At 40.2% G+C, this 20,578-nt stretch overlaps 1 protein-coding gene across 1 annotated transcript in view; it reads right to left on the minus strand.

Moving 5' to 3' along the window:
- Nucleotides 1-2,780: 2,780 nt before the first annotated feature.
- LOC149286483 (forkhead box protein O1-like) overlaps nt 2,781-20,578 on the minus strand; it is a 33,656-nt gene continuing 15,858 nt past the window's right edge. The window contains exon 2 of the mRNA XM_089494006.1: nt 2,781-4,103. Within this exon, the coding sequence (XP_089350132.1) occupies nt 2,781-4,103 (1,323 nt within the window). The remainder of the gene's footprint in view (nt 4,104-20,578) is intronic.

Genomic DNA, 20,578 nt, shown 5'->3' on the forward strand with positions numbered 1-20,578 from the left:
CTTATTTGAAAATTCAAACCCCTTTATATAAGCAGGGAATGTGATTATGCATCTAAAAACATGTTTATCTGCGTTGATTAGGGGAAGTATTCATCTATTTAAGGTAAAATCATACAATAAAGTAACTATTGCTCCTTTAAATGACATACTCGGGTCTTGTGTTTTGAATCTTGCATTAAGATGTGAAGTGTTACCCTGTTACCCCTTTCATTTTTGCTGTTGCCTTCAGCGACACCTTCCATTGAGCAAGGGATGCCAATAAAACATGTTGTGTTTCCATAAAGGGACAGGGGGGAAAAGTTCTAACACACAAATTAAAAAGGTAACCCTAACCAAGCATGGATTATCGACCAGTACATAGCTATAATCTTAGTATAGGCTTACTACAAAACTACATGATACTACACGTACACAAACCTTTTTCAGGACAGATTCCCTTTAAAAGGAAGGAAAAATGAAAACTATGAGACCTGCATTAATATTACATTGCGGAACCTCTAGAAAATAAATAGAACCTGTACTGTGTGACGGTGCGCGGCCGGTAATGATTTATTCTACGATGCATTACTGGCCGTGCCGCAGAGGGGGGGGCTTAGCGTCATACAAGCAATCAAGGCATCATAAACACTTTACGGTATAGAAAGCTTGTCGGGGGGGGGGGACACAGAGTCTCAGGAATCTCCTAAGATGCAGATAAGAACATTTATACATACATTTTAAGGCAAAAGGAAGAAAGTTTGCTTCTTATTTACATTTATCCTCCATTTTCCGTTAACAATGTTCATGAAAAAAAAAGTTAACCATAAAAGCCCACAAATCCAGTAAAAAGCACATGATAAACTGGATATCGAGCGTTTCTGTGCCTTTTTTTTTTTTTTTTAACCCCTTCATGACAATGCATTGTTTTTAATGGGTTTAAGGACAACCCATTGTCCTTAAGGGGTTAAACTGTATAATGATGCTGGTTTAAAACCATTAAAGTGAAAAACTACATTTGGGATAAGTGCGCAGAGGTCAAAAGTATTTCTATATTGTGCTAAAAACCAAGAACAGGTCTTTAAAATCAAGACGCTCCAATTGTTTCAGGTCTGACCTTGTATGCAAATAGTTACAGATTTGAATACGAGGCCACATTAGGACAGCAATACTACCAAACTGAGAGCGAATGTCTCTTGATATATATCTGTAAGCACTACGCATAAACTGCTCCCTGCTCCACACATCTGTATCAAGAAATCTGGTCTCGGGTTCACTATATGTAACAAGGTATAACATAACCCTGTTTGTCTCCGTAACTAAGCTTTGTGTATTCATTTATAATACAATCCTTTTGCAACTCTGACATAAAGTGATCCAAAGTGGTGTTCATTTGTATACAAAATGCGTACACTACTCTCAGTTTTGAGCATATATTTGATATCTATATATCTATATCTATTTATAGCTATAGATATATATATAAAAAGTAATTTCGATAAAATGTTTATCTGGGGAAACAAAATCCCATTAAGATACAAAAACAACCTGGTTAGCACCAACTTAGCATGATTTTAATGCTGGGCCAACAACATACATTTGGTAGTCACTGAATTACACACAAAAAACACCTCTGATGTTAGCACTGGTTCTTGAGTCCACTTGGTTGGAAAAGTTTTTGCAATGCCTTTAGAAAGCCATGATGTTCAACAGATGCAAGCATCAATGCAAGCAGATGAAAATGTCGCCTGGGGGCCGGTAGGAGATGCATTGGTAAAGCTGCGAGGGACACCGATTATCCATTCCTGATCCAAGCGGTTTTCCCCACTCTGTTTTGTATCAGGTTTGGCACTTCGTAGCGAAGAGAGTTCCAAGATCATCAAAACTTGTATACATCAAGGAACATCCTTTAGGAGAAATCCATATTATATGTTAAGTTTGAGAAAAAGAAACGGTTCCGTGAAAATATAATCTGTAGAAGGGCATCTTTGGACTTTCTTCTTCTGCTCACCGCTATGACACTAATACCACCTAAATGGGGAAAAAATAAAAAAACAAAAATGAAATCACCTAACAGAAGGTTTACCTTCAATTAACGTTTTCTATGCATTCTGCTGGATGAGCAGGTCTCGGGTGCAGGCTTTAGTATTTTCAAATACAAATATTGCCTTTTCTAAGGTGAATTACACAAGTATCAAGGGTGATTAAACAAAGACTAAACAGAGTATGTGCCAGAAACATACAAGTGAAAATTAGCCCAAACAGTCAAAAATTTGTATTTCAAATCATTTTTAAATATAAACAGAACATTGCCCTATTCTGCCCAAACTATTATTTATTATCTGTGCAACATTTTTCAGGCTTTGCTTATACAATGTAAAATGGAAAGTATGTTGGATATCGCGGTGTGAAAGAAATGGGGTCACTTAACTCTTTTCACGGAAAACAAGGACATTACTAGCTGTTATAAATACAAAAGGGTTTTCTAATGATCAATTAGCCTTTTAAACGTAATCTTGGATTAGCAAAGGACCATTAAAACACAGGAGCGATGGTTGCTGGAATACTGATAATAGGCCTCTGTATGCCAATGAAGATATTACGTGTGTGTGTGTGTGTGTGTGTGTGTGTGTGTGTGTGTGTGTGTGTGTGTGTGTGTGTGTGTATATATATATATATATATATATATATATATACACACATATACACACACACACATAATTATATATACACACACAGTGTATTATATATGTGCACACATGTATTCCAAGGAGGTTTAAATTGTGCTTACCAATTTCCAGCCTTTATCCAGATACCCAACTATGTGTGGTGGTTGTTACACTGTGAGGAAAACTTTGGTTGGGTAATATGCTATCAAAGTTAAAATCTGCTTCATCCTCCATGAGGTGGTCATTGCGGATAATAGACTCCACGTCACAGTCCAAACTTTCAATAAGCATGTCATCTAGGTCACTAGGAAGCATCTCCTGGTGAATGGAGACAATGCCAACTCTTCCATAGCCATTGCAGCTGTTAACAGGATATGGACCCATTCCTGACATCTGAATAGGCTGACCCATAGGCACTTGTAAAGAATGTTTCACTGCTGACAAGTGGTTAATGCCAGATCCGTGCGTCATGGCACCCACTGTATTGGGCAAGGCACGACCATTGATTGACGTCTGCTGGCTATGTGGCTGATGCGAGTGGGAAAAAGTCATTTTGCTGTGAGATGACTGACTGCCATATGCTGGCATTAAAGAACTGGTCACCATCATCGAATTCTTACACACTCTGCCACTGGCCTGTGAAACTGCAGGGTCCACCGGGGTCAAAATATCATTATGGGGTGGTGAATCTGATGTAAGAAGTTCCTTTAAAAGTCCAGGAACAGAATATGGACCAACAGCTCTATACGATGGTTTACTGTCAGGTACTGTTTGCATAGGCATCTGAGAGATTGAGTTCATACTAGCTTGAACATAACTATATTTTCTGTAGTCAGGGTTGGGTGATCCCATACTCGTGTTAGGCGACGTTAATAAATAACCAGACTGCTGCATCATTGAGGCAGGTGAGGACTGTGTAGAAACAGTCAGTGAGGTGTTTGGCGACAAGAGGTTCAGGTTATCTAGCAGATTTTCCATGTTTTCAGAGTTTCCCAATTCTGAAAGGCTTGGCAAAGTAGAAGTCAGCTTGGTTGATGATGTAGGGTACACCAGACTATGCACATCAGCATCCCCAAGATCGTCCTGCTCCGGCATGATCGGAGAAAGCCTCCCACTGATTGTACTTGCGTTGGAACTTGTTCTGGGTCGGAATGTGTTCCATGCTTCAAAGTCATCATTGCTGTGTGAATTTGGACTTCCAGGCCACTTGGAGAACTGTGATCCAGGGCTATCCCCGTTGCCGTCTTGGCTTGACTGGAGGGAGGCTTTTTTCTTGGCAGCTCTTCCTCTGCTTTTGGCAAATTTACTGTTATTGTCCATAGAAACAGCTCTTCGTCGGGGCGATTTCCCATTTTTCCCCCCTTCAGGGTTGAGGATCCACCATGAACTTTTACCTGTTCCTTCATTTTGCACTCTCACAAATTTGCTGTGAAGGGATAGGTTATGCCGAATGGAGTTCTGAAAGGCAACAAAACAATGTATTAAAATCCCATTCATTCACTCTTTGTGCATGTATAACATATGTGTATCTTTCAGAATAAATACTTAAAATGCAACAAATTATTGCCCTTTTCCTCCTCCTTTCTCCTTACACTCAAAAAACACTGCTTCCACTGGAGAAAACAAAGAAATAATGGAATAATCATGATCAGCAAAAGACATAAAACGTACACACTCACGCTAACACCCTTAAAAATTCTTAAACATAGACACTCAATGACATATGATGGGTGAAGCGTCACTTTAAATGCAACCTTCTGCCTTAATGCCCAATTACTTCGCAAAAAGTGATACCACATCTATATATCTAAATGGCTCAAAACAAATCCTCCTACGTCCAATATGTAAACGTGCTGTGCCAGTAGACCATGAAGCATTTCATTGTTCCATAAAAAGATGCTACATATTTTCAGCAACTTTCTTACTCATCAAAAATATCCTAAACTGGTGCTATTGTAACAAGGACATCTGAGGTCACACGGAGATACTTAATCTCCAGCCAAAAACACACACACAAAGTAAATTTCCTAACAGGAAAATAGTCTGCTGGCTAGTTACACAAATTCCTGTTTTTACTTGCAGCAATCAAGGGGGGAAAATGGATTTAATAAAACACGGAGAGAAAATCCTTACCAAAGAGAAAACAAATAAAGAAAAAAATAAATTAACGTTGAAAAGAGAAGAGACGAGTCCAGCGTTTTGTTTAAAGGGACTCGCTTTGCGCAGTTAGACCCATAAAAAGCTTTTTGCTATTTACAAGAAACGATTTTCAAGATTCCTGCCTCGTGGAGAGACGTTCGTGCTACCCCCTAACACAATTTATAAGAGGGGTGCCTGATTTGCTAAATACCTCAAGGAACTGGAAGTTTTCCCACATGCCTCCCCGTCCAGCTCTATATGATGGAGGGAGGAAGTAGATGCACAAAAAAGGGATTTAAGTCTCCAAAAATAACAGCACTTATTAAGCTCATAATATCCGAGAGGCTCAGCAGAATACATTAAGAACCGATACACTGAATATTTTTACACTTTATTCGGATTCTTTAGAAAGACCACTAATCCGATGCTTGGGATACTGGGCAAAAGTTGTGTAAATTGCAAAAATAGGCATTTTAGTTTATTTTTCTCATTCAACAAAATGCACAAAAATGAACAGAAATCAATATTTGGTGTGAAAAGTGATCTACTTAGTAAATTTCCTCAGCAAAGTTCTATAAGGATGATTTATTTAATCATTACTAAGTTCTTTTATGAATTTAGCATTTTTGCATTCCGATGCCGTATAGCATTGCCCATGCATTTGTCATTTTAGGTCAGTAGCCTGATAAACATATCCGATCTGTACTGCATTTCTATGAGGCCTACCAAACAGGTGTAAGCATGCTGCAAAAACAGTGTATTGGCTGTACAATGTATACAAAAAACAAAAACTGTCTGCGCTTCTTACCCTAATATAGTTGGCAACAAATATATAAACATAATATAAATGAGAGGTTTTGGTTATATGAATTGGCCAAAGCATAATTAAGCTCACCCGCCACGTCAAGGCACACTCTCAATAGGGTGAGAACCTACGCTCACCTCCTACATAGTGGACACACAAAGCAGTTTATATTGCTACCAAAACCTTATTAATGTGTTGGAGGAGGTGCAATTAAACCTCCTCCCTATTAACCCCTGGACAGCAAGCTGCAACCAGACTAATGAGGAGCCAACAACCTCAAATATGTGCAAACAGGGAAAAGAAAAAATGTCGGTGCGCTAAGCTAGTCTCAGGCTCAAATAATACAAATGTATAATACGAGGCCTACCAAACAGGTGTAAGACATTTTTTCTTTTCCCTGTTTGCACATATTTGAGGTTGTTGGCTCCTCATTAGTCTGGTTGCAGCTTGCTGTCCAGGGGTTCATAGGGAGGAGGTTTAATTGCACCTCCTCCAACACATTAATCTGGTTTTGGTAGCAGTATAAACTGCTTTGTGTGCCCACTATGTAGGAGGTGAGAGCAGGTTCTCACCCTATTGAGAGTGTGCCTTGACGTGGCGGGTGAGCTTAATTATGCTTTGGCCAATTCATATAACCAAAACCTCTCATTTATATTATGTTTATATATTTGTTGCCAACTATATTAGGGTAAGAAGCGCAGACAGTTTTTGTTTTTTGTCTGCATTTCTATGAAACAGAAAAAAAAAAAACAAAAAGGAACAAAAAAGTCTTAATTTTCTAAAACAAACAAAAAGATAGCTCAGAGATAAAAAGAAACGTATATTGATTTATGAAAATGAAACGGCATGTATTGCCAGTATAAACACCTACACCTCATGCCACTGGGGCAGATAACAGCCTCGGGCGACCACGATTGATTCCAATGAATGCAGCGCACTAGGCTATAGCAGTAAATAGTAAATAAGCATACATTGGGCATTTATTTTCAGGGCTGTTATAGAGGTGCCTCTTTATATCGATGTATATTCATCGCAGTGAACAACAATTCTGATAGTAATTGGTGATAACTACAAAACTATCGGCTGCAATATGCTTCTGTTAATTCTTCTAACTTACTGGCTGTTCCACCAACTATACTGAATGAGTCTGTAGAAAGCTCATTTTTGGTACTGGCCTGCATCCAAAAGCCTTCCCCAGAAGTAACTCTAATTGTGTAAAAATTTGCCCCATTTATATTTTATCCAAGAACATTGAATTGTCGTGCAACACAAAAAGCAGGCTCACATGGGTTGTTGCCATAGAAACTGAAAAGGCTTCCCAAAAGTTTGTGATGTTTCTATACGAGTAAACCCTTAGAGGAACAAAATAAATGACAGACCTGCATATAAGGTTGTTTGCTTAGACAGAACATTATTCACATTCTGTAGCAGTGGGACAGCACCTTTACATGCACACTACACTAACGTGTTATTCTGCCGTTCTGTGAATTGGATCAAATTGGTTAATCCCAGAGGGTGGCACTTCTTTTACGAACAAGCATTTATTCTTTTGCATTCGGGAAAAAAAGAGAAAAGAACAAGAAGCCTCCAGAGAAAGTCTTCACCATGCATTTAAATGTCTGGAAGGGGCAGCACGTAATTAAGAATATAACTAGTACATTTACAGGCGCCGATTTATTCGCAGGGCAAGGTATGGCTGGTGATTTCGCTCTGGAATGCGTGAAAGAACTGGGTAAGATGTAGAATATAAATACAGCCTTCAGCCTGTGAAGGTAGTTATCAGTAGCCAAGCTGTTAACCCTTCCTGTTAACCAAGAATGTGTTGCCATGAATCAAACGTCTGTATAACACGGGGAGGAAAAGGGGAGGGTTGGTGCCGCCTCCTCAAACTCACTTTTAACCCCTAGAGTGGCAACGAAAAGGGCTGCAATTCACCTGTTTTGGAATGAGCCTTTTGCTCGCGACTAAAGGGTTAACAGGCAACCCACAAAAGTTAAAGGCAACTTCTGTAATTAGAAGACTTAACTGTTTTGGCACCAGACAAGGAACCTGTAACCAAAAGGGTTAAACGCGCATCCAACTAGACACAGAAAAATGGCACCACACAAGGAACCTGTCACCAAAAGGGTTAAACGCGCATCCAACTAGAGACAGAAAAATGGCACAAAACCAGGTTAGTGATGTAATCATTCCTGTTACATAACGAGCTCATTACTTTAACCCTTCGAAAGCATTCAGCTACTGCCCCTCTTTCACAGCAACAGGTTGAAGTGCTTAATAATTTAGGGCTCTGTCACAGGCCACGCACATAGCTAGGCATGGGTGTAAGCCGGGTTTATATACTGATTTATAACGCACGTTCCCGGGAAGGATACGTCGAGATTTATGGTTTTCTTTGCTTGGCCGCAGAATAGTTGCGCAGGGATACGGATCGGACATTTGCAATACACCAAAGTTACTTGTTTCTATGGCATATTCTGCGCAGTCTAATCTAAAAGCACATAGGAGGAGGACTGTTGTACAGAGGTCAGAAAGCACACAACAGTAAAAATCACACCCTTCCTGTTCAACTTCATGGTGGATTCACCTTTGTGACTCTTCAAACATGGCCAGCACCACCCACGCTCCATCGCATGCACTGCAAAGGTAATTAAGCGATTAGCAGTTACAGCATGAACAATACGAAACATCAAGAATCGCATTAAAGATCATGATAAATTAACCGGCTGCAGCCATAATTAGTCACAACAGTGGTCTTCAGAAGTGCTTTTGTTTGGGTGCTTCAAAGACAAAACGACAATGCTGCATTAGAACGGTCACATACAGAAACCGGAAAGTGCCTTTTAACCAAAGACAAGGTCTAAAAGGCAGTCCAAGACCCCGAGATCGCCACTGTTCTGGTTTGTAGAATGAAGACGTATCTGCGCCTAGAAGCAGACCCTTTTGTAGGTTATGCTAAAGTCATGTTCTTGCAGGAAATTCCTGTGTCGCAGGAAGCAGCTCACATCTTAAAGGAAAGTTTAAACAAGCTGCAAGATAAAGACCAGCACCGACGGATGTCCTGAAAAGGGAGACGTCACCGCGCTATTCAATGCCGTCCCCAAAATCAAACAAAAAAAACAGTAACGCTGGGGAAAAGTTAAACAGGGGGAGAAAGGCATAGAGCTACATGAAGAAGTGCTTAGATCTGGGCTTCAAACATGTCACATGTACGCTGGGGCAGCTCTTTACGTCTTTAACCTACTTCTTAATCTAGGCTGATTACAGTGACGTAACATTATTATGAGTCAGTCACACTTTCCTGGATAGTTTCATTAGAAAATATATATGGCGCATTTACTGCGCATACGCAGCGGGGGGTTTGTTAGGCCTCCCCAAAACGCTCGCCGAGCAAGTGAAGGAACTGGTGGTAAATATAGTATGTGTCAGGAGACGGCAGCGCAGGAGAGATGTTCATCTGTAGACAACTACTGAGGAGCAAACACGCAAGGAGGTATTCTGCAGAACCCAGAAATGTAAAAAGATCACTCATCTCACAAGAATTAAAGTGCATATGATGGCTGGATTGTCCATTTAACACCGATCCTAACTAATTGTAGAACAATTTTTTTTAATTAGTCCTTCCGGTGTTGGAGATGGATGAACCAGCCAGACCCTGAGACAGGACATCAAGCTCACCCTCTAAACACACAGGTCAAGGACGTGTACAAGGAGGAAGAGGAAGGTGTTTGGCCAAATCGCTGGCGCACCCCTGCTCTCCTGGATAGTCCAGCTCTATGGACATACAGTCTTGGGGTCCTGATCCTTCCCATCTTCTGTGTCACGCAAAGCATGACAGCAGAGCAGGGTTCTGGCAACGTGTTACCACTCGCTAAAGCATTTCATCTTCATGTGTGCAGACTTAAACAAATTAAGTAGTTTGACTTCTGAACGTGCTGCAGCACTTACACACCGACTTTTACAGCAAACAAAGCACGTCCTACAAACTAACCAGGGCCATTTTCTCCAGGCCTCCTCCTCATACATTATGATCAATGTTCCATCTAATTTTTCTTAGGTTGTGTGCGCAGAAAATTTCTCTTGTGCAAAAATTTTCCCAGAGCCAAAATTATGTGCGCACAATATCCGCACCACAAAAAGTATCAAAAAAATATATATATTTTTTTTATTGGGAAAAACTGTTGTGCGCGCAATTTTTGGACGTGTGCGCTCTCTAAAACTACTATGTTTACAGCTTAGAGGGAACACTGATTATGACAGTTTGATGTTAGCTCCAATGAAACCCCAAATGAATGCCTTGCATCATTCTCTGATTGTAAGATGATGAATGCCTGTCCTACTAAGGACAAAAAAATAGGAAGCGGACGGGGTGATGATTATCATGACTGATCCGCTGGAATAATGAGATTGCTTTCAAAGCCAACTGATCATGTACCCACCAGCCCAATGTAATAAGGTAGGACTTTCTAGGTATCCATTAGTGGATCATATAATAGACATGTGGGTTAGTAAATGGGTTTATATTTTTCCAGGAAGCAACGCCAAACAACCAAGGGAAGCTACACCACTTTTGGGAAGCTTCAGAAAATCCCCCAGCCTTTTTCTTGTACGTATTTAGTAAAAGAATCCTAACAAAGGGCCCTTCCTTAACAGATTTCACCTGATATATGTCAGACGAAATGAAAGCACAACTACTCTCAGCCTACCTGAAAAACTGGATTACAATTTTAAAAAGGTTAAAAAAAAAAAAAAAATAAGTTATAAAAGCAAAATATATATAAAAAAAATCCCTTAATAAAAGCAGCATTCTTAGTTTACTGCAAAAAAAAAAAAGTGTGCATGATGAGAATACACTGCTTTGTGAGCCTGAACGTAGATGTTTTTAAGATTGCTTAGTGCCACCCAAACATTAACAGCCAAGGCTGTAGAACAAATGGAAATAAGTGTGAATGTGCTTTAATGCGAGCCTCTATATCCACCGATCTGAAGAGCCCTAACAGAAGTAAAAAAACAAAACAGAAGATGTATTATCCCTACAGACACAATGTGCTTTGATGTGTAGACATTTATATAGGCCAGGATGGGCAGAGGAAAGCAGGTGTACAAATAATAATGATGGGATATTGGCAAGGCACAGGAACGCACTGGTATGGAATACTTACTCCATATAATTTCCTATAAAATAAGTTGTTTTTTTTAAACTATAAATATGTGACGCTACTTCTACGCACTTGACCAAATAACCACATCATAGCAGAGAGAGCAATAAGAAAAGCTGTGATAATAGCCTCTATAAGAAGAGATATTGGTGGAAAATGCATTGATACTGCTTCATGGACCACTGATGGGATCTTATTTAGAAGATGGTGTCTAGTTTTGGTGACCATGGTTCAAGTCCAATAATTCAAAAGGCCACCTAATGGTTAATGGTCTTAAAACCTTAATAGTTATACCAAGGGGAAGACATGATAGAAACATTAAGTCAAGGAATCAAGAGGAAAAAAATCCAGGAAGGAATCATCTCTATACATATAAAAAGCACAGGACAGACAGGGCTTACAGCAAATGTACGATCATAGGGGACTTGTTGCTTCGTGCCCTGCTCAGCGTCGTGCCTCATGTCTTTTTGGGGTGGTACAGACTGTTTGATTATAGCGTTGAGGATGACCGATAATATTAAGCAACGATGGTACGTACACACTTGACAGACTCTCCGGTGCTGCATGGTGAGATTAAGACGCAGCCATTGCGTTGGGGTTGTTTTTGAAGAATGTGATAGGTGGTGAAGGGGGAAAAAAGGAGAAATCAGGGAATTTTGGAAGTGTTGGTAGATAACCAAAAAAATTTACAAGGCAAAATGAGTGCTTCATCTTAAGACAGGCGCTTACTAGTTTTTAATAAAAACACAGGGGTGCAAGAGTTGAAGGACGCGACGTTGGATTATGGAAGATGGAACTGTAATAAAGCACCAAGACACCAGCACACACAGTAGGCTGACACTTTCGGAAAAATATATACTTTGCCATTAGAAGTACAAATTTTCAGTTGCGTAACAGACCATGTTATAGCAAATTACACAAAAGAAGCGGTTTTATACCAGAATAGAAATCTCCCAGCAGTGTATGCTATCCCAGATCTTTCCATGGCTTTGTCAAATATTCCTAATTACAAAAAATGTCCTGAGATGACTCCAAGTATAATGAGTCCATTCGCTCATAAAAGTCTCCGTGGAAAGTGCCAAAGGGACATAATATACAACAGGACCTGCACGTACCTTGAGGGGGTAATATGAAACAAATATGCAGAGACCAATAGTCTTGATGAACTCCCCATAAGACAACTGAGGAGATACATCCTGAATAAACACAGATGCATCCTGGCCATGATGTTAGGTTATGAAACATTGTGGAAAAGTCTACAGAGATAAACGTGATGGAAGACACCTTTCATAAAAAAATAACACATTAGCAGGGGCGTACCTAGAGTATTTGGCACACAGGGCGGATTCTGTATTTAACCCCACACACTGTTTCTGTGTCCCTGTCTCCTTTCCCGTAGCTGCACTTCTTCTCCTGCCTTATCTTGTTTTTTTGTTTTTTTTTCTTATGTCTTCTTCTGCTCCCCCCCCATGTCTTCTTTCTTCGCCCCCTTCTCCATGAACCAGGCCTCCTGGAGCATTTCCACAGAAGGATGGAACCTCCAGGTACATCCCCTCATGCAAATAGAGAAAAGGGAAGAGGCTGCCCCATTCCTCCAATTGGATAAGAGGGTGTGTCCAGAGGCTCCACCTCTTCGCAGAAGCACTCTGGGAGGTCTGGTTCATGGAGAAGGGGACGAAGAAAGAGGACATCTGGAGACGCTCAGGACGACAAAAGAACAAAAAGAGGCAAGAGAAGAAGCAGAGCTGGGAGATAGGAGACAGGGACATGGAAGCGGTCAGTGGAGAAGGTAGGGAGATATTGAGAGAGAGGGAATTTATGGGAGACTTGGCTCCTCTGAGTGCCAGGTGGCAACTGCCTGATAAGTGGCACCCGGAGCAGACTTCTAATGGGAGTTAACTCTATACATACAGCTGTAAGCCAGACATATCATCATACTTCCTCATCTATATATGCCAAATTGAATGATAATAAAGCTGAATAATGACATATGATCCAATATATATACTTGTTGTACATATATGTATATTTCATATGAAGCCCACATAAGTAACAGACCACAACATAGCACAGGGTAGCCATCACTATTTGTGATATTTCAGTTTTATTATTTGGGAGGTCAAGTGCATCTGGGACAACAAAATGTCAGAGCAGCTTGTCAGCAACAATTGCCAACGTGCAGGGATCAAACAAAAGAAGATCAGCTGCCCGCAAATAGGAACAGTAAGTTTTTACCATGTAGTTACCATGGTTACAGGCATCTATACTGGGCTGCCAGTTACAAGCACTGATCCCTGCGTCCAAACAGATACGATCTTTATTTTAAACTGCAAAGAAGCTGTGGATCATCATCGGCAAATCAGTAAAGTTTCCAGGACAAAGTCTTTACATGTAAATGTAAACGCAAGACATAATAAATGATGTGTTATAGGGGAGGATGCAAGCTCTTGTTTATGGGAATGGCATACATGGCAGGCACCCAAAGAGTTAAACATATGGGTCACAGTTATAAACAGCATGCATATTAAAAAGCTATGTGCATTCATTCTCCGGCACCGTCCACAGCGAACTGCAAATTAGAACTAAACAGAAGAGCAATCCACGCTGCGTGGCAACATTTACGTCTCGTTAAGATGATTTAATGCAAGTCGTGCAAGAAGAAGCCCTCGCTTGTACCCATGATTGAAAGAAAATACTACACGAGTCCACCTCCAAGTTCACTTATCTTCCACATTTCAGCGTTAGACAGCTGGACACGGTAGGGGGAAAAAAAGCCTGCAGGTGTGAATAAAGCTGCTGTAAACAGGAACAAGAGAACTACATTATCGGATTGTCAAGAAAGAGTTTCCTTGTTAATGGGAAAATAGTGCTTATATACCACAGGCTTTATTATCCAGTGTATGTGCGCGTGCGTGCGTGTGTATGTATGTATGTATGTGTGTATGTATGTGTATGTGTGTATGTATGTGTATTCAGCCAGTGGTATGTTAGCCCTTTGCATGTGCCCTAGATCTGTATCGTAGTCCATTATTCTAGACAAAACACCCTTTTCTCCCTGTCGTACTGCCTGTGGTAAACAATACAATGGCTGACCCTCTGACCAATGAAGAAGGGAGAAGAGGACTTCATTAGTATTGCCGTAAAGAGTCAGCTCAGTGTGGTGTTTCAGCAGAGAAAGCCACCCAAAAGATCACAAATGACAACACTGTCCGCCTCCGGGTGTGCGGATAAAAGAATAGCCTTGAAGAAAACTTTGATTTAGTGTTTGCAGGTAGTGATTCTGAAACTATGCACCAACATGAAAGCTTGACGTGTTCAGGACTCCATGTAATTATAACAATTGTCAAGAACCAATGGCAAGCTTTGAAATGAGAAATACATTGTTCTCTAGTATGTTACATACATAAACCATAGTAAGATCTGTAATTTTATGCTTTCCACTGGATTGATCGCATTACAAACACACTTAACAAAAGCGTTTTTGTCTGTAACTATGGCAACAACCTATCATTGCCTCTGTGTAACATAATGAAACATTTTCTGAAAAGAAAAAAAAAAATATGAATGAGGCAAAATGTTAGATCTCAACAATACTAGCAATGTGTATAACCGCATTATTAGAAGGTGTTATATTCAGCTAACTAGTTGGAAGAACATAATCATTATTATACTTTGTGTATATACACTTTTTTTTAACTCTGCTCCTCAAAGAGTTAAAATAATAACCCAACCAAAAGTTTTAAATTGGCGTATCCCTATTGATCTGATAAATAAGGAATACATTTAGTCCCATCCCTTCCGGGACTGATTTTAAAGGTTAGCAGGGAGCTAAAAGCCTTACGGAGCAACTTACATCCAGTATGTGTCACTCCATTCCCAAGTCAACTTCTTGGACAAAATCTATTTCCTTGAGCATTCCAGACTAAATTGATCTTCTTTCAAGGATGGAAGGAACAATATTTTTAAGCACAGTTAAGATGTTTTAAAGAAACTTTAGTTTACTTTGAGTAGAGCGTTCAGGATTGAGATTACAATCTAGACAATGTGGCCAAACGCTGCACCTATGCTTGGAGAAGAAGTCAACTTCCAGAAACTCTGGGTAAACCTAGAGTTCCCAGGTATGCCTATTGTATGCAACATGTTTCCGTCTTTGGTTAGTCTACTAAGCTAGGAGAGTATCAGCCAACATGTAATTAGGATTGCTGTAGGCCCTATGAAAACAATTATGGATTATATATGTTACTGTACCACAGTTTGGGTCTCCACTCCGTCTCTGAGCATTTTCTTGGTTTATGTCATATTTGTGAAATAATCCTGCTAATACCTTGCTGAATTTGGTGCAGTACAGTACATTTTACTGGACACTGGTTTTATGGATTTTTTAATCAATGCGTGTTATAGGTATATTATATAATAGGTATATAGGTAATAGGTATGTGATGTTCTGCCATCAGCTGTGTGAGCAGAACCTCTGCTCCTCCGCGTCCCCCCTCTAAACCTACACACATACTGAAACCGGTTAACGTAGACACATCAGTTTAAAAACACTTGTGGCTTTTGGGTGTGCAGCCTGAAACTCCCAAGTGCAGCCATCATAAGTGTTTAATCAAAGACCACCATCAGCAGAAACCACAGGAGGAGGGCCGGCTCATGCAAAACTAAAGGTGCTGTTCCACTATATAATAATTATGCTAAGTAAAGCTTAGCAGATCTGTAATTTTATTCTTTCCTTTGAAGGTTTCCATGGCCTAAAAAAAGAACGTGCCTGTCTCTGCATTTGTATCACATGACAATTAGATGTACCTAATTGCTTCCAACAGAGGTAGAGACTCTTCCAGCTTCAGAGGTTAAGACAAAACCATTAAAAAGTAATACAATTCCAAAAAACGGGAAGGAAAGGATTCTCTGACGTACACTTTATTCAAAGTTTGTTTTCGCTTTTGCGGAAATCGGGAGATCAACATGTTTTTTTCAACTACCTAAACATTGCAAAATCTGTCCAGGCATAGTCCACTCAAACAGATCGAGAAAAGAACACGGAGAAATACAGTAACGTAAAACACAAAGAGAATCAATAATACCCCAGAGCACAAACCTGGACATATTACCAAAAACATAATACACAGCCATCACCCAGCCCAAACTCTTCACAAACGCATCAGAACGGTTGCTGAAACCCATTTGGGAGCAGTCGCTGGACAGGTGGGTTTGCTAGCTTCACTATACATTTGGAGTGATATGAGCTTCTCCTGCTGATGGCCACATTCCTGATGTTCTCCACGTGCCTCGCCGATGATTCCTCATAAGATTTGTTGCAATATCACAAGTTATGAATGAACCCCATGAAGACTCTGTCCAAGATTTGGCAACCTAGGACAGACCATAAGGCACACCTCACATGACTCCAAATACAAGTGATTGACATTCAAGACCTGAGACGAGCTGCAGCTCTATCAATCCTTCATCTGACCCCATCCAACATTTTTTTTTCTTTTCCAAAACTTTCCCTCGAACGTAATCTGTCTATATTTGTGTTAACATTTTGTGATACATCACACTGTATTTGTTTTTTTAATATTAATAACTTGTGCTAGCATCTCCCGTGTCTTCTACCAAGAACGTGATAATTCAAAGCATGCAAGTGGCTGTGACTTTAAATATTTGTACTACACATAGCTGGACACAAATTAAACCGGCTTCACCAGGCTAGTTAGTAGTTATTGTTGTTTCCACCGGTCTCGTTGTTTTCCTAAAAGACAACAGACAGGTTGCAATGCATACACTGAGCAGAAACCACTGGGAAATATCACAAAGGATTGTATTATATGTATAGGGCCAGCAGATACTGTAGCGCTACTACAAAAGGGGGACAGTAAAAACCAACATTGACTGGTGCAGAAGGAAAAGATGGCTCTGCTCTAGTGAGCTTACAATCTCATGTAGACATCACTCTTTGAAGTAAAGGTACTTTACCTTAAAATTGTTTTTTGTAAACCAAAGTGAACCTCCGCAGCAGGACAGCATCTTACTTCTGTGTTAATCTTAGGACTCGTGGAACGGGACCTTTAATGATTTTTGTGACTCACCCAAAACTCACAAATCTGATCCCTTTTTATTAAAACTTGGCTTTTAAAGAGCAGTGAGCAAAGTGGTAGTAATCACCGCTCAACAATCAGGACTGGTGAGTAAGACCATTCTGTTTTACTATGACAAAACATGGAAAATCGCCCAATTAGTCACCCTTAAAGTTTAGATTTAAGAATCAACGTGTGTTTTTTTTTTGTTTTTTTTTACTTTTTATTTAACCATAAATATAATAGGCTGAGTTTTGTCATTAAAAAGCAGGCAACTAGTAGATGTAGCCGGTCAACTCAGGTTGTGTTGGTGTCAAAGGAAAATCACAGATCCTCCAGCCGTATCGGGAGTAATATTTCAAACTGTACGACGACAGTTCATTATTATAACACTGTTTTAAGGTTGGAAGAAGGGCTTCAAACGCTCCCAGTTCCAGGGAATTATAAAAGTAAACCAAATCTCAAAAATCACACACAATTTAAAGCAAGGGATCTGAACAAACATTCAGAAAATCTTGCATATTTCTAGTTAACGAAACATTGTTCCAAGTCCCTTGCAGTTAAAGTTCACTTTGAACAGTTGTCAAAAAGTATTTACTTCAAGGCGTTCTCTATTATTGTCCTTTGACAATAGGCAGCGGTAGCAGAAGGAAAACAAAGCCATGAAAAGGCACGGGTTTTGTGCGAGGCTACGGCGTTCGCAGCAGGCGGTTCTTACGTTCTGCACAATATTCTCTTCTATTTTTCCTGAACATATTTGTAACAACGAGACAAGTATATGGGGTAAAAGTGTACCATCCGGTTGGAAATCATGTTATTTCTATTAGGAATATTTATATTTGTCCCACTCACCAATGCTATACAGCTAAGATGGCACACACTTTACTTACATGCTACTTGTGTGACGTTGGCATGTTGTACAATGCGTAACCTGCTAACATACCGTCACAGCACATTTTATAGCCTTCCATAAGCAGATTTAGCCAAGCCCTGAGTTACAATATTTCTGATCAGTCCAAGCATAAAATAATTAAAAAAGGGTCCCTAGATTTAACATGGGAATTATTATATCCGACTATGCCGTCATTAAAAAGATGCACCTAAAATTCTTTGTTTTTACTCTCTCGGCCATGCACCTGGTGGCATAACATGGCATTTGTCATCATTTTTGCCAATACAGATGTCAGACCTAAACCCAGACAGCCGACGCATCCGCCTCTATGAACTTACGTGAATCCCATTACACAGACAACCTGAATCCAAAACACAGTTTGCCACGCAGACTAACATCGAAATGGAACGCTAAACGGGACGGCAAGTACCTTACTCTTAAGCTTTGCCCAGTTTGACCGGCAATTCCCCAGTTAAGAGAAGCTAAAATTTTAGCGTTCTATGTTCTTTCACATTACTGCAACTTAACTGCGAATAATATCTACCAAGGTAAGTCGGCAAGCCTAGATTAAGGCCTTCAAAACAATGTGTAGCTTGTGTGCATGACCTTATGATGTAGTTTTATATTTTACTCAGAAGTAGCAAATATCTTTCATATTACCATAAACGTAAATCAAAGTTCTATTAATATTGCATCATAACCACATTCCAGGGAAAACACGAAATCCATCACAAGAGCATCGTGCCTTTTAGTGAGCGGTGGGCACCTCCAACTGGTTGCTGGTGGAGAAAACTGAGGCAGTCCGGTGGGAACCAAGAGCGCTCTTACTGTTCCTTCTAAATTCTTGTGATCAGAGAATCACAACAATCGCTTTTCAATCACCCGTGTATTTTTGTTTCTTTTAGTTAGTTATATGTTACGAGGAGTGGAAACGGCCATGTTCAAATGTTCTACCACTTCTGCTGGGAGACTGTTCCACTAATCCATCACCCGGTTGGTCAAAGTGATCACAAGCAAAAAACTCTGATCAACCCATGCTTATCAAAAGTCACCTTCCCTTCATATAGGCCTCTATTTTTAATATAAAAGGGACATATAGATTCATATTACCTTAAGTAATCTGGGTTCAAGACCGAGTTCAGGGCTGGAAGGAAGGAAATCTGATGATTTGATTGGCTGCTGTTTCCAAAAGGCCCTCTCCAGCAGGATATCATCTTGATAACAAGCGAAGGGTCAACAAATTCTACTACTGTTTTGTCGTCGAACTGCCAAGGGGGTTTCCCATACACATGCACAAATAGGAAAATATATATTGTCCAAGAGTTCAAACGTGCAGAACTACCACATAATGAGTCTTTATAAGTAAGGACAACAAAACGGAGGCGATTACAAGAGCATAATAATATAGTCTGGAAACAAAAACAAGCCAGGAGAAGCTTGGAAGCAAAACCGGACAACTTAAATATAAAAAACTATAAAGTTCCTCTCCTTAGGTGGAAAAATGTGTCAACCACTAAACAAGATGTTAACTAGCCAGCAAGAACGATGAGAGGTGGCATTCATTAGCAACAAAACATAAAGGGGTTAAAAAAGGTGTATAGAGAGGAGATCATACTCTAGATAGACTTGTCATGTGAGAAAGTATTTCTTTCTTCTATGAAAGGGTTAATAAGTGGGATATAGCCCACAGCACAGGTGTTGAGTGTAATAGCGAGTATGAGGCTGTACAGGCAGACTGTTACTCGCCACCAGGCTCCATGCGCGGAGTACGCTCACAAAGAACTGTGTTGTGGTTGCGAGCAGAACTCGGACGAAATCCATTCACTCAACTCAGACGTTGCCAGTGTAAACTTACATTGGTTCAGTCAAGTCGCTGACAAAGCTGCTCAGTGCAAACCAGAACACAACTTTCAACCCGACATCACGTGCACAAATCACTGTTTAGTTAATAAGCCCCAAGGTAAATTAGTCTGACACAAAATAATCAAGCAAGCATTTAAGAAATGTGAACTTTCCACATGCGTGGACTGGGTGGGATTCGGTTACTTCTCTACCGTCTTATATCACGCAAGCAGGTGGCCCTTGGGGAATATTTTCGTCCGTTTCACATGGGGGGTCAGTACATTAAACACGATGATTCAGGCCTCTACTTAATTGACAAATTAATACCCCTGCATTTTAGGGCTATAAGCCCATCAATGGCCCTGACCGGGAGGTGATGTCACAACAGGGCCAAATGGGCAACGCTGCAGCTACACCAAACTATACACAGGGGTGTAAAGAGTTACGAACGCAATGCTCCAAATATTATATAGAATTATTATCGTCATACCCCAGTCATGCCTACATGCCCTTCTTGTTCTATTCCAGGAAAGCTGCCGTCACTAGCATTTATTTTCTAGAAGGGGTCAAGGTGCACGAAAACATTAAAACATATTAACGAAAGGTTCCCGCTCTGTCCCAATACTGATTCTTTGGTCTTCATCTCTGAAGCGTGTGTGAAACGCTGTCCGCGTTGTATTTATTCCGTCTCTACGCGGTGGGAAGTGTACAGATACAGATAGAAATATTAGGGCCTCTACCTTAGCTTTTCCGTTATTTGTCTTAAGGATTTGGGCACATTTCCTTCCATTAAGGGGGGAGGTGCTTTTCTCGTTAAAGGGTTAAGACTGCGAGACTCTTCTCCATTCCCGTGTGTTGGAAGCCACAGTTTCAATCTTAGTAGTGCAGAGTATCTACCGGAGGGGATATGAGAGGTTTCTATTGTGTTTAATCCACTTCCTATTCTATGCATTTATTACAATGATTTTTTTGCATTTCTTATATTTGTAGAAATTAAAACACTTAAAACAACCATGCCTTCC

Source organism: Sceloporus occidentalis, unplaced genomic scaffold, assembly GCF_023333645.1.
Source record: "Sceloporus occidentalis isolate IW3139 unplaced genomic scaffold, rSceOcc1.0.p SCAF_68, whole genome shotgun sequence".
Taxonomy (NCBI): domain Eukaryota; kingdom Metazoa; phylum Chordata; class Lepidosauria; order Squamata; family Phrynosomatidae; genus Sceloporus; species Sceloporus occidentalis.